The sequence below is a fragment of the Rhinoraja longicauda genome, chromosome 8 (assembly GCF_053455715.1).
Source record: "Rhinoraja longicauda isolate Sanriku21f chromosome 8, sRhiLon1.1, whole genome shotgun sequence".
NCBI classification, from domain to species: Eukaryota; Metazoa; Chordata; class Chondrichthyes; order Rajiformes; family Arhynchobatidae; genus Rhinoraja; species Rhinoraja longicauda.
Window position 1 is genome coordinate 60,728,297 of NC_135960.1, and position 15,508 is coordinate 60,743,804.

General features: G+C 43.4%; 1 protein-coding gene across 2 annotated transcripts in view; it reads left to right on the forward strand.

Annotated features, from left to right (window-relative positions):
• Positions 1 to 15,508, forward strand: part of wdr75 (WD repeat domain 75) — a 34,407-nt gene that overhangs the window by 15,342 nt on the left and 3,557 nt on the right. For both annotated transcript variants that reach the window (XR_013547560.1, XM_078404095.1), the window contains exons 10-20: positions 3,793 to 3,852; positions 3,938 to 4,053; positions 5,353 to 5,528; positions 6,350 to 6,510; positions 10,393 to 10,573; positions 11,426 to 11,520; positions 11,614 to 11,709; positions 13,096 to 13,265; positions 13,361 to 13,420; positions 14,788 to 14,919; positions 15,020 to 15,111. Coding sequence is in view for 1 of the 2 variants with exons in the window: in XM_078404095.1 (XP_078260221.1) it covers positions 3,793 to 3,852; positions 3,938 to 4,053; positions 5,353 to 5,528; positions 6,350 to 6,510; positions 10,393 to 10,573; positions 11,426 to 11,520; positions 11,614 to 11,709; positions 13,096 to 13,265; positions 13,361 to 13,420; positions 14,788 to 14,919; positions 15,020 to 15,111 (1,339 nt within the window). In the remaining variant the exon portion in view is untranslated. The remainder of the gene's footprint in view (positions 1 to 3,792; positions 3,853 to 3,937; positions 4,054 to 5,352; positions 5,529 to 6,349; positions 6,511 to 10,392; positions 10,574 to 11,425; positions 11,521 to 11,613; positions 11,710 to 13,095; positions 13,266 to 13,360; positions 13,421 to 14,787; positions 14,920 to 15,019; positions 15,112 to 15,508) is intronic.

The following is a 15,508-nucleotide window of genomic DNA, read 5'->3' on the forward strand; positions in this document are numbered from 1 at the left end:
CCCCACAAGGGGTGGTACCTCTTCCGGACAGGGTCGAAGCTGTCCGCCGTTTCCCCCGACCGACCACTGTCAAGGGCCTGCAGGAATTCGTTGGGATGGTCTCGTTCTATCACCGCTTCCTGCCGTCGGTGGCCAGAACTATGCGCCCACTCTTCCACCTCATGGCTGGTCGCCGCAAGGAGGTCGAGTGGGACGACGAAGCAGGAGCGGCCTTTGAGCAGGCTAAGGAGGCCCTAGCCAGGGCCACGATGCTCGTCCATCCTAAGGAGGATGCCCCAACCGCCCTGACCGTGGACGCTTCTGAGGTGGCGGTCGGTGCGGTGCTAGAGCAGCACATCGACGGGTGTTGGCGGCCACTCGCCTTCTTTAGCAGGCACCTCAGCGGGGCCCAACGGCATTACAGCGCGTTCGACCGGGAGCTCCTCGCCCTCTACCTCGCGGTACGCCACTTTCGGTACTTCCTAGAGGGGAGACCCTTCACCGCGTTCACAGACCACAAGCCACTCACCTTTGCGTTCGCCAAGGTTTCGGATCCGTGGTCTGCGCGGCAACAGAGACAATTGGCTTATGTGTCGGAATACACCACCTCAATTCGGTTCGTGGAGGGAAAAAACAACAGGGTGGCCGACGCCCTGTCTAGACCCGCGATCCACGCCGTCCTACAAATGGCCGGGGGGATCGACTATTCCGCCCTAGCAGCCGCACATCTGGGGGACGAGGAGATGGCCGCCTATCGTACAGCCGTGTCCGGCCTGCAGCTGGAGGACATTGTCTGTGGCCCCGGGGATACAACACTGTTGTGCGACACCTCCACTGGCCTGCCTCGGCCCATCGTCCCTGTCGTCTGGCGTCGCAGGGTATTCGAGGTGCTCCACGGGCTGTCTCACCCCTCCATTCGGGCGACAGTGGCCCTTGTATCCTCCCGTTTCATGTGGCACGGGCTGCGTAAGCAGGTCGCACACTGGGCACGCACCTGCATCCCGTGCCAAACTTCAAAAATCCAGCGACACGTGCGTGCGCCTCTGCAAGAGTTTCATGTGGCCATCGTGGGGCCGCTGCCGCCGTCCCGGGGCATGACCCACCTCTTCACTGTGGTAGATCGCTTCACGCGGTGGCCGGAGGCCATTCCGCTGGCAGACACCTCGACGGCCACCTGCGCGCGGGCCTTGGCGGCGCACTGGATCGCCCGGTTCGGGGTGCCACTGGACATTACATCCGACCGGGGGCCACAGTTCACTTCGGAACTGTGGTCGGCCATGGCAAGACTCTTGGGTGTCAGCCTACACCACACTACGGCGTACCATCCACAGTCGAACGGGTTGGTGGAACACTTTCACCGCCAGCTGAAAGCTGCCCTGAAGGCTCGGCTCACGGGCCCAGACTGGGTGGACGCCCTGCCGTGGGTTTTGCTGGGGATCCGCACCGCACCCAAGGAGGACTTGGCCTCCTCCTCCGCCGAGTTGGTGTACGGGGCCCCCTTGACGGTTCCCGGGGAGTTCATCCCACCAGCGCAGGGTCGAGTGGAGCAGCCTTCTGACGCCCTGCAACGTCTTCGGCAGACGGTGGGCAGGCTGGCACCTGTGCCCACGTCACGTCATGGGACATTCCAGCCACACGTCCCTGCCGCTCTGGAGGACTGCCAGTTTGTGTTCCTGCGCAGGGACGCACACCGATCACTTCTCCAGCGGCCGTACGAGGGCCCCTTCCGGGTCCTGCAACACGGCTCGGCCACATTCGTTCTGGACATGGGGGGTCGCAGAGAGACTGTTTCGGTCGCACGGCTGAAGCCGGCACACGTGGACATTGATCGGCCGGTGCCGGTTGCACAGCCCCGCCCGCGCGGTCGCCCCCCGTCCAAGCTACCCCCTCCAGTGTCTGCTACGACCCCTCCACCTGTCGGTCAGTCGCCGGTCCCTGCGCCGGTCATGGTGCGTACCCGGGCTGGTCGCCTCGTGCGCCCTCCTGTCCGTTTTGTACCTCCGGTTCTTGGGGGGGGTCCTGTGGCGGATCAGGCCACTCCTTGGGTCAGCCCCCTCGTTACGTGACGGACAGGCGAAAGGGGTTAAAAGCCAGACCAAGGGAAGGCGTATCTTATCCCTAGGAGAACTACGCTGTGGGCAGGAGCTCACAGCCTAATAAAAGAATCTTACTAAACACTGCCTGGCGTCTTGCCTTTTCTCTGGCCTCCGCCAGGCCACTACAATAGTGTTAATGTGCGGGGATCGCTGGGCGGCGCGGACTTGGTGGGCCGAAAAGGCCTGTTTCCGCGCTGTATATATATGATATGATGATAATGTGACATAACACTCCATTTAATTGTAAATATTTTGCACACATTTTAAAAACAAGGCCACACGGTCAATTTTTTTTAAATTTTGCTTTCACGATTAACCTATTAGGCAGATTTTTAAAAAACTTGAAAGTGTTGTAGCTGGATTTCTGATGTAAGAAAGGGTTGAAAGTATACGTACAGGTCGGGCACAATCAGTGGGATGAAAAACAGTTAATGTCAGTCACTGACCTTTCAGAGTTGATGAAAGGTTAACAGACCTGATAAATCACCTCTGTTTTTCTCTCCACTGCTGCTGCCAAATCCTTTGTTTTTCCAGCATTCATTGGTTTTACTTAACAACTTCACCACCAGTTTTGTTTAATTCTAAATCATTCATGTTAAATGTAACCAGTTTATCATCTTTTGTGAACAACAACTTTTCAACATCTTTCAACAAAGTGTAAAGTGCTTGCATTCCACGACAGGTTTTCTTACTCAAAAGAATATATCTGCCACAGTACTGGAAAATTAATCCTGTTGTACCCCCACGCCCAATAATTGCTTTAAATTTCAACGCTGTGGTGGGTCAGTTATTTGTTCTGTGATGCTGCTCAGTGAAGAACAGTCATTAACTAGGCCATATGACTGTGATCAGCGATTGCTCTCTTTCCCTTCAATGTGTTCAGAGCTCTGAATGTAAAATATTGTGTTTAGGCAGTTGTGTTCACTGCCAAACATATTTTATAAGTATGCTTTATTTGAGCGGCATAGTAGTAGCACAGCCGGTAGAGTTGCCACCTCACAACGTCGGCGGCCCAGGTTTGATCCTACCATCGGGTGCTGTCTGAGTGGAGTTTATACGTTCTCCCTGTGACCTCGCAGGTTTCCTCCAGGTGCTCAGGTTTCCTCCCACATCCCAAAGACATGCGGGTTTGTAGGTTAATTGGCCTCCATAATTGCCTCTGATGTTAATAGGCCTCTGTAAATTGCTCCCATGTGTCGGGAGTGGATGCAAAAGTGGGATAACATAGAACTAGTGAGAAGAGGTGGTCGGTGTGGACTCGATGGGGTGAAGAGCCTGTTTCCATGCTCTGCCTCTAAACTAAGCTGAAAGCATGCTTTATTTGTCCACAACATTTGTCTGCCAATATGTGATTGCATTTGGGGAGGGGATTCTCAGTAAACGTGGGTCCCAGTTCTTCAGAATCTTTCAATTCATGGCATTCTGAAGCTCACCCCATCAATTTTGAGCTACAGGGAGGTCTATAATGCCATAGTTGCTTTAGGAAGAAACTTTGTGTTGTAGAAAAACAACGAGGAAAGGGGAATTAAGAGATAGAGAGTTTCAGAATCACCAAAACAAAGTTAATTCTCCCACAGAAAACCATTGCAGGTATTCTCCTTGATATTTTCATACATTCCAAACTTTCCCATATTTCCAAAGCTCACTGACTGCCCAGTTCTTTGTATGCATTGTAGCTTAATTTAAACATATATCTTGATTTTTTTTTTCCTTTTAGAAATAGTGATTATCAAAAGCAATCTGGAGCGTTCTGCTATAATTCAAGGTTTGGTTAAAGGTATGTATATTTATATAGATGATTTCTTTATGCTATAATTTCATTAATTCCATATTGCTGATTTTTTTAAATCTCTCTTTCACAGGTCAGGATGTTTCAACTGGTATGATGATTGATCCAAGGAGTAAAGCTTTGGTTCTAAATGGAAAACCAGGGCATTTGCAGTTTTACTCACTTCAGACTGACAAGCAGTTATACAATGTAAGTGATGCAGTCATGTCGCCATTACACTTTTTAAGAATCACGCTGTTGCATGTTAAATAATGCTGAGACAAAGAACTGCAGATGTTGGTTAATGCACAAAAGGATACAAAGTGCTGGATTAACTCAGCAAGTCAGGCAGCATTTTTTGAAGAAGGCTCTCGGCCTGAAACGTCACCTATTCATGTTCTCCAGAGATGCTGCCTCAGGTACTCCAGTACTTTGTGTCCTTTCGCACTTTAAGTAAAATTAGTTCTAGTGGCTGTGACAGTGCTGGGCATAGATTTATTGTATGAAATTTCCATTGTTTCATTTCCTGACTTGCTATCTATGAATTTGCTTTTTTTCTAAATAAAGGACATATGCATTTAAAGTCATTGTGTTTCAAAATTTAGTGTGGCCCATTTTAGATAGCTTTAAGGAATATATGATAATTATTTTCAAGTCAAATAATGGTTTTAGTTTGGTTTAGAGACACAGCATGAAAACAGGCCCTTTGGCCCACAGTCCACGCTGACCAGCGATCCCCCGCACATCAACACTATCCTACATATACTAGGGGCAATTTACAATTTAACTGAATCCAATTAAGCTACAAACCCATACGTCTAGAGTGTGTGAGAAAACCGGAACATCTGTAGAAAACCCAAGCAGGTCACGGGGAGAACGTTCAAACTCCATACAGACTGCTCCTGTGATCAGGATTGAACCCAGGTCGCTGGTGCTGTAAGGCAGCAACTCTACTGCTGTGCCCCTAATGGTTACATGATAGCCATGATTTGTACATAAAAGTGTGTTCTGAAACATAAATTGCATGATTGTAGATTTAGTGCAGTTGATGTTAAGCTGATATATAAATGGGATATTTTAATGGTCGAAGGATTTCAACAATGTTTGCGTTTTAAATCCGTCACTGAGTTATGGAATTTACATAATTTAAGATGTTTTATATTGCCCATGATTAAATACAAATTATAGATTAGCTTAGTAGTATTCAATAAGCTTCAAGCATTGCAATCCCAAGTAGCTTCGAAAGAAGCAAAACAAATGGTTCAAGGAACTCTGGATCAGGCAGTTTCTATACAGGGAATGGACTGATGACGTTTCCCCTTTTGTCTGTTCCACCATTTTTTATGTTGTATTGCTTCTATTGGTAAAGTTAAATGCTTCAGTAAATTGGAAATATTCAAGTGCATCTTTGGTACTAACAAACAGTATTCATAGGCACATACTAAATATAAAAATGTTAATCAGTTACTAAAATTCCATATAATAATTTTATATTGCTTAATTTCACAGCTAGACATTGTGCAGCAGGAATACATTAACCAATCAGGGCTAAACCAGATCAAGATAGTCAAGGCAGCATTTGACTTTCACGGTACATGGTTAGCCACTGTGGAAGAAAGAATAGATGATGAATCTGAAATTGAGCTGCGGATGAAGCTTTGGATCTTTGATGAGAAAAACCAGAGGTGAGGTTTTCCAGAATCTGGTCCAAAATTGAAATACAGAAACTCATTTTGGCTTGAATGAAGGATTGATCCTGGATTGAGAAGGATGAATTTCACTATTTTAAGCATTTCTTTGACAATACCAGAACACTTGAACATAGATATAATTCTTTTGCTCTTCCTATTATAAATTAGCTTTTACGTTTTTTGGTTGACAACAAGGAGATCTTGAAGCCTAAGTTTTGGTAGCCAATTGTTTGGTATTCAATGATGGCATTTGTCCATCCTTAATGTATCTCAGCAAAGGACCTGATGTGTAGATGCGAGCACAATTTAAAGACAGAAAGAGGTGGTGAATTCTGGTTGCAAGAAGTTTTAGTGGCCCGCTGAAATTATTTATACTCTAGTAGAGAAGAATAGTTATTTTTCAATGGAATTAAGTACAGGAAAGCCCCCCCCCCCCCCCCCCCAGAAGGCTCTTTATTATGTCAGCAAGCAGCATTTAAAGGACCCCTTTAAATAGTCCTATTGTAGCATACTTCATTCTATTTAAATTCATATTTTTGATGGTATGAGGTCAGCGGAAATGTGCAGCTGAAAATGCCATTGTGGTATCTTTCTATCCATAGTTCACACTAATTTGCGTTATCCTCTTGTCATTCTGCATGCTACTATAAAAACACTAACCCTTTTGACGTGGGTGAAATGTTGGCAATTTTCCATTGCAAGTACATGGTTTAATTTCAAATGTATGGCATGTAAACAAAAAGAAAATCAGACTGTGATCCAATTCCTCCCAGGCCTGTATCCAATCTGATTTAGTATTTCTCTCCTTTCTATAGTTTTGTCCTAAATACCACAATTTGCATGCCACATGAAAACCACATTGCAGCCCTATGCTTTGGACATTTCAATGATTCCAGAAGTCTGCCTACTTTGGTAACAGCGGGCTTGGACTGCAAGTTTAAAGTCTGGATTCTGGGGGATGATTCGGATATATACAGTAAGTACCTTTGTTGTGTATCCAGGTCTCCTGGGCAGCTCTGTTTACTTTTGGAAAGTATCAGCTGAGTAATGTTCTATGGTGAAAATGAATCCTGAAGTGTAAAAGACAGGGCCATCTTGACCCTGTTAATTGCTGTTTTCTTTCTGATGCTGCGCTCTCATTCTTAAAACAACTGACTCAGTCAGCTTTGAAATGGATGTTTTCCATTTGATCTTTATTGTGAGGTTTGATTGTCGTAATGTTGAGAGCATTAAATTTTAAACCACACATCTGACCATGATTTGCTAAGATTTAGGAGCTGCATGTAACTAAAAAGGAAATTTTATAGAACTACTAGACCAAGTGGACCCGTTAGGCCCATTCCTCGTAGAGGGGGATCAGAGAAGGGGAAAGGGTGTCGTCATTGAGTGAGCCCCGGACTCAAAGCCTCTCCTGTGTTGGTGTAGCACCCTCAACCCCCCCCCCCCACTCAATCCCCCTGATCCCCCCCTCACCCCACTGACCCACTCCATGCCCCCTACCCACTTGTCCCTGCCCCCAGCCCTGCCTCCACCCCTATTCCCCCCTCCCCACCCCTATTGCCCCCTCCCCTGACCCCCACCCCCTCTCTCCCCACCCCCACTCTCTCTTGACCCCCACTGTTTCCCCCACCCCCACTCTCCCCGAGCCCCTACCCCCACTCTCCCCGACCCCCTCCCTCCACCCCTACTCTCCCCGACCCTCTACCCCCACCCCCACTCTCCCCTACCTCCATCCTCACCCTACTCCACCCAGTCGGCCGCCATGCCCACTCCCCTCCGTGGAGCCGTTGGCTCCGAAAGGCATTTAATAGTGCCCGTACATTCAATGCTGACTGCCGACGTGTGAGTCTGCCGGGGCCGGGCGAGGGGGGAGTTGCGAGAGGAGAGGCAAGGGGAGAGGGAACGACTGAGGCGGTGCTGCCGGTGGCCATCTTGTTTTGGCGCGTGAGGAGCAAATGAAGTAAACGTGGAGCATTGTGACGTCATACGCTGAGGAGTTTCATGAAATGGATTAGAAAGTGATTTTTTAAACTTTTAAATGTCTGTAGCTTTAAAAATGTAGCTTCAATTTGAATGTGAGTTGTTAGAGATTATGCCCAGGATAATGGTGAGTAACATGGTGCAAAAATTGTGGTGCTATGGTGTACCGTTTTGGCTGTGCAAAGCACCAAAGTTATGGTGTGCACAAACACACATGCACACGGACAGAGAGTTTTAGTAATAGATAGATTTGTTCTTGATCTATCTATGATATTAAATCTAAAATAGATGTAAAAGAGAACCAAGTGTAAAGCCATCTTACCTTTGGAGATAAGTTATCTTCAAGTCTGGTTGAATACCAAATAGTGTAACATGGACAACGAATTTGTATATACTAATGCAGTGGTAGATTTCCAAGGATTGTAACATTTTGATGACAATGGTAACCCACAAGTTTTACTAATTTACAATGACTTATGAAGATAATACCTGCACTTGAACAAATAATATTTTGTGAAGTAACATCAGGAATGTTTTGGAAAAAGGCACAGATTCAACAGTAGAAGGTGCTATTGCATTGCTTCACATTTTGAGGCATTGAAGCCATGGGGAAAAAAGTAAGAGTCAACCAATTTGGCAATGCTTACAAAATGTTGTTAAATAAAAAGTGAACCCGATTTAATGTTTTTAGTTTAGTTTAGAGATACAGTGTGGGATACAGGCCCTTCGGCCCACCGAGTCCGTGCCAACCAGCGATTCCCTGCACACTAACACTATCCTACACACTAGGGACAATTTACATTTTTTTACTGAAGCCAACTAGCCTACAAACCTATAAGTCATTGGAATGTTGGAGAAAACCGGAGTTCCTGGAGAAAACCCATGCTGGTCACAGGGAGAACGTACAAACTATGTGCAGACAGCACCCGTAGTCAGGATCAAACCCGGGACTCTGGCATTGTAAGACAGCAACTCTATCGTTGCGCATCCCATTGAAATCATATGACCTACATAGTCGTTAGTTAATTGCACACTTTGATAATCATTGGCGAAGGAAGGTTATATATCTGTTTTGTAGTTTAATTTTCCTGAAGGAATACCGTGAGTGATATGAAATTGCAATGCTGGTTGTTGTCATACTGTACCCTCCATAATGTTTAGGACAAAGACCCACCGCTTATTTATTTGCCTCTGTACTTCACAATTTGAGATTTGTATTAGAAAAAATCACGTGGTTAAAGTGCACATTGTCAGATTTTATTAAAGGCCATTTTTATACATTTTGGTTTCACCATGTAGAAATTACAGCTGTGTTTATACATAGTCCCCCCCCCCATTTCAGGGCACCATAGTGTTTGGGCCACATGGCTTCACAGACATTTGTAATTGCTCAGGTGTGTTTAATTGCCTCCTTAATGCAGGTATAAGAGAGCTCTCAGCATCCACTCTTTCCATCACCTTTGGAAACTTTTATTGCTGTTTTATTGCTATTGAGGACCAAAGTTGTGCCAATGAAAGTCAAAGGAGCCATTATGACTGAGAAACAAGAATAAAACTGTTAGATACATCAGCCAATCCTTAGGCGTACCAAAATCAAATGTTTGGAACGTCATTAAGAAGAAAGAGAGCACTGGTGAGCTTACTAATCACAAAGGGACTGGCGGACGAAGGAAGACCTCCACAGCTGATGACAGAAGAATTCTCTCTATGATAAAGAAAAATCCTCAAAGACCTGTCTGACAGATCAGAAACACTCTTCAGGAGTCAGATGTGGATTTGTCAATGACCACTGTCTGCAGAAGATTTCATGAACAGAAATACAGAGGCTACACTGCAAGATGCAAACCACTGGTTAGTCGCAAAAATAAGATGGCCAGGTTACAGTTTGCCAAGAAGTACTTAAAAGAGCAACCACAGTTCTGGAAAAAGGTCTTGTGGACAGATGTGACGAAGATTAACTTATATTAGAGTGATGGCAAGAGCAAAGTATGGAGGAGAGAAGGAACTGCCCAAGATCCAAAGCATACCACCTCATCTGTAAAATACGGTGGTGGGGGTGTTATGGCCTGGGCATGTATGGCTGCTGAAGGTACTGGCTCATTTATCTTCATTGATGATACAACTGCTGATGATAGTAGCATAATGAATTCTGAAGTGGACATCCTATCTGCTCAAGTTCAAACAAATGCCTCAAAACTCACTGGCCGGCGGTTCATTCTACAGCAAGACAATGATCCCAAACATACTGCTAAAACAACAAAGGAGTTTTTCAAAGCTAAAAAATGGTCATTTCTTGAGTGGCCAAGTCAATCACCCGATCTGAACCCAATTGAGCATGCCGTTTGTACGCTGAAGTGAAAACTGAAGGGGACTAGCCCCCAAAATACGCATAAGCTAAAGATGGCTGCAGATGGCAGAGCATCACCAGAGAAGACACCCAGCAACTGGTGATGTCCATGAATCGCAGACTTCAAGCAGTCATTGCATGTAAAGGATATGCAACAGAATACTAAACATGACTACTTTCATTTATATGACATTGCAGTGCCCCAAACATTATGGTGCCCTGAAATGGGGGGACTATGTATAAACACTGCTGTAATTTCTACATGGTGAAACCAAAATGTATAAAAATGGCCTTTATTAAAATCTGACAATGTGCACTTTAACCACATGTATTTTTTTTTTCTTTTGCAAATCTCGAATTGTGGAGTACAGAGGCAAATAAATAATTGATAGGTCTTTGTCCCAATAATTGATAGGTCTTTGTTATGGAGGGCACTGTATAAAGTTCAATATTTGTAGCCCAATATTTAAAGATCAGAGTGTATGTTTCCATAGTTTGTTCTTATTGTACTCCCTGAAAATTATTTTCCAGGAGAAAGTGTGTGCTGGTCGTGTGACTTTGTGGGGACGTATCATAACCTCCAGGCCACAAATTGTAGTTTCTCCGAGGATAGTTCCCTGCTTGCCGTCAGTTTTGAACAAATCGTTACTCTGTGGGATGCAGATACTTGGGACCTGAAATGTACTTTCTGTCAACCACCTGGCAAGATACGGTAAATATTGCTAGCAGTTATTTGCAACGTGGCAGCATGTTTAATGATTACATCAATGCCTGGTGTTGCAGCTGCATTTGTTCCTTGGCTCAAATTTCAGAAATAATGTTTTACTCATTGCAGATTGAGGTCAAATGTTCCATTAATAAAAGAAAGTTGTATAAATTCCAACCATTTGGTGGCACTGTACTGTGGCCATATTTACATTGATATCTGTAGGAATAACCCTGCAGATGCTGGCTTACACTGAAGATAGACACAAAATGCTGGAATAACAGCATCTCTGGAGAGAAGGAATGGGTAACATTTTGGTTTGAGACCCTCCTTCAGTCTGAAGAAGGGTCTCATCGCGAAACATCACCCATTTCTCCTATCCAGTGATGCTGCCTATCCCGCTGGATTATTCCAGCATTTTGTGTCTATTTACATTGATGTCCATGAGCGTCAAAATCCAGTCATTATTTCTGCATAAGCTTTTATTTTTGTAAAACACAAAGTGATAAGCTTCGTTTCTGAAAGCCCAGAGGAAAAAACACCTTTTTTTACGTTGAATCATTAAAACTGTATATTGGACATATTAACACTTTTGGATTCTTGGGAAGCAACAGTTGTATAAATGGATTAATGACTACTTATACTAATTAATATTGTGCATCAAGTGCTGGAGTTAGGTATACGTCCTCGTGTCCAAGACAGTTTTAATGATTTATGAAAATAATACTTTACAAGCATTTTATTCAATTCCACGTGCTTTTCAAGTATGCTTTTGATAATTTAATAACTTCCTTTATTATGATAAATATTTAATAAAACATAAGTTGAGGTAATTATTGTCCCGTTTTATCCTTTCAGACATCTGGCTTTTGGAAGATTTAGTTGTTCAAAGTACCTCCTTGCTGCAACTGATAATGGGTTTCTCTGTTGCTGGAACCTTCTGTGTTGTAGCTGTGAGTATGAACCTTTCTATCACCAACAGTTGCTCAGTTTACAATTATCGAGCATGTTGTGAGTTCCTGGTTAAATGGTGCTTTGCTTTACAGTGGAATGGAGCACTCAGCTGAATGTAAAGGCATTGCAGGTCGATCCTCTCTCTGAGAATGTTGCTGTGTTCTCTGAATTTCACAGGTGCACAGACTGTAAGTATTGTGGTCATTTACATCAACTATTTATTGTATTGAAATAAGTGCAAATTAATAAATTAATTTGCCATTTGAAAAGCTCGTGGGGTTCATGCATTTCTGGTCACGTTGCCTTTTTCATTTAGTCGTAGAGCTGTCCAACACAGAACGGGCCCTTCGGCCCAACTCAACCTTGCTGGCCGTTGCCTCAGAGCTTGTCCCACTTGCCTGCATCTGGCCCATATCCCTGTTCTTGAGACCTTACCAAGCCTTTCCAAGTGTCTTTTAAATGTTGTAATTATATCCACCTCTACCACTTCCTCCAGCAACTCTTTCCATGTATGCACCACCCTCTATGTTAAAAGAATGTCATTTGAGTCCCTTTCAAATCTTTCCCCTCTTACCTTAAACCTATGCCCTCTCATTTATGACTCCTCTACCCTGGAATAATGAGTTTGACTATTCACCCCAAATTGTACTTCTGATTAATTTATAAACTTAATATAGCTGTAACATGACATTCCAACTCCTGTACTCAGTACCCTGACCAATATCTCAATCCATTGGTCTGAATTTTATGCTCCTGACTGAGGAAGAAAGTTTCCAATTACGTTGTACAGTTCCCCTGGGCAAACATAGGAAGAAGCTGCCAGAGCCTGTGGCATTAATGGCATCACTTGGCAGAACACGAGGCAGAAGAAGCCCCATCCTACCTGCAAAACTGCTTCAAATAAATCGGCTGTCTAAGTACTGCTAGAGCTGTTTATGAAAATGGAACACTTCCCATACTCGGAAGCATTCAACTAATTTTTTGAACTATTATAGTTTTCAAAATGTAGTTAAAAGTGCTCATGTTAATGGTAGTCTCATGGCCTTGCATCTCAATTGAAGTCAATGAGTTAGTTCATAAGGTTCCTCCTTCCAAGTAGTATGAAAACTTTGCATTCTCATACTAGATTCCATTGTGGAATCCATGGGCAATGAAACCTGTGAAATACTACCGACCATTCTCCCTCACCCAATAAATTATTCCACTGTCTTCAATGCTATGTTTTCCAACTATTCAGTTTCATAGAACAAAAGCAGTAGGCTTGCAACTATCATCATAGAAATGATAGTTTATTCCCTTTTTTATCATTTGTTCAGTTTTTCATTTTACATACCTTGATGTGCTACTAACCTACTAACCTGTGCGTCTTTGGAGTGTGGGAGGAAACTGAAGATCTCGGGGAAAACCCACACCAGTCATGGGGAGAACGTACAAACTCAATACAGACAGCACCGGTAGTCGGGATCGAACCCGGGTCTCTGGCGCTGCAAGGCAGTAGCTTTACCGCTACACCACCGTGCACTGCCCATTTAGTCTCCGCAATGTCAATGTCTGAATTTTGGTTATCTTTTTAGTGTTTGTTTTTAAGCCTAACGAGCCGAGGCCTGTGTACATGCAGAAGAATGTGTCTGATGTTCGAGTCAGATGGGCTCTCTTTGTTCCAAGAGAATTAGCTGAGGATTGCAGTTCAGACAGCCAGCAGTGGTTGGCCACATCACAGCTCTACTTCCTCACAGATTCACAGGTAAAGCATGCAATTAAAAACTAATAAAACAACCAAGTGCGGCTAATTTATCAAGTGATTAATACTTTGTTAAACATCTTAATTTCCCCTTGCAGGATTTGATGACATTCAGTACAAAACCAGTAGAAGAGAGACTATCGTTATCCAGCAAGCAGGTACCTACCATGTGGTTAACACCAATATGATCAAAGTAACGTTCACTTTGATAGGATGGCCTCAGGTTATCATGAAATATCTTGCCACCGGCATTTGTCACTAATCTAAACCTGATCTTACCGCACCTCTCACTTGGTATAAACATCCTCAGAAAAAAACTTGTCTGGCCTGATCAGGCCGTGAGCAACCTGGTGCTTTGAAAATTGTCGGTCCTGCATAAATGCTACTATGATCAATTAAGTCGTGCCACAAGCTAAGTCAGGCATGAAGCTTCAATTCTATTATTAAAAATTAAATACACATCTTTAAAAGATTAAAACGTATTATACGCTTGGAAACAAACAATTAAATACACCTATTTGATTTAACCTCCTTAAGCCAAAAGAAATATAATTTATTTGATATAATTGCAAAAGAGCATTTTCATATAGGGCCAGTTGTAGAGCAATTAGCATGACCTTGCTTCATTATTTAACATGGCCATGGCTGTTATTCTAATAACAGCATTTTCCTGTCCTGTTTTCACATACTTTGATTCTAATATCTAGAAGTTTATTGGCCTCTGAAGTCAACGACTGGGCCCACAGTTCTCTGGGGTAGAGACTTCTAAAGATTCTAGATTTTCTTCATCTTTATCCATAAAGGCCCACCCTTTGACCCCTAGTTCTAGTCTCTTTACCGAGGGGAAACTTCCATCCTGCAGTGACTCTGCGAAACCATGCCGGAAATCGCAACCAATATCCCAAGAACACGTGCAGTGCATCTTAGTTGCAAACCCACTAAAACTAGTGTACCCATATATGGGTGAAGTGATCATACAGGAATATAATATGTACTTTTGATCTCACCAAAGTCCTGTATTGTTATATTATGACATTGCTTATACATGTATTCAAATCCCCTTACAATAAAGCCAACATGCCATTTAGTTGCTCAATTAACCTGCATGTAAACTTCCAATAATTTACGTACAAATCTCTGAGCACCAATATTTCTAATTTTTCAACAATATAGTCCATCTGCCACATAGTTGTTCATTCACTTAGCTTGTCTCCATCGTCATCTTCTCATCACTAGTTACATTCTCATTTTATCAGCAAGCTTTTATTTGCTCCTCATTATAGGTTGTATTCTATTTCTGTTTTCCATCTGTTAACCACCTCTCAATCCACACTGGTTTAAACCTCAATTCTATGTGTTTTAACCTCGTTCACAAACTTTTTGTTCTAAGTTTTTTAATATTGGTAGTTCTATTCGAATAATAAAAAAAAATTCAAGTATTGTTGAATTATCTAATTCTGACAAAAACATGATTCTGGAAAGTTGCACATCATCAACATTTTAACAAAATTCAATTTGCTTCTAGCTGGCGACGGACGAAAATGCTCCCATGACTCCTTTCCATGTGTTGCTGGGAAAGCACAGGCAACAACGAGAAAAATCTGGGTTAGAAGGAGAACAAATCGCACTGCCTGAAGGATCTGCTACAATTAATGAGGTAATTAATTGAATGATCTGCATTACAAATATGGGATTGCAAACTTATTTAACATATTTGGAAGAAAGCTTAATTAACAACACGTGTTGTTTTTCTTTAGATGCTTCATACACCAGCTCACGTTCTGCCAAATGCAACATTTCTTTGTTTAATGTTTATGAATTCGTTACTGATTCCTAAAATGGGCGCAAGGTAAGATTATGGATTGATATTTCACTTTTGTTTGCATGCCTAAATCTGGAGTTAGCAGCCCAAAAAAATCATTAGGAGAGTTCTTTGCTAATGTTCAAATTTGGTAGTTGAGGCAGGGACTATCCCAATGTTTAAGAAACAGTTAGGCAGGTACATGGATAGGACAGGTTTGGAGGGATTTGGACCAAACGCGGGGCAGGTGGGACTAGTGTAGTTGGGACATGTTGGCCGGTATGTGCAAGTTGGACCGAAGGGCTTGTTTCCACGCTGTATCACTCTGACTAGTCCAACTTGCCTGCTTTTGGCCCATTCCCCTCTAAATCTGTCCTATCCATAGAAACATAGAAAATAGGTGCAGGAGGAGGCCATTCGGCCCTTCGAGCTAGCACCGCCATTC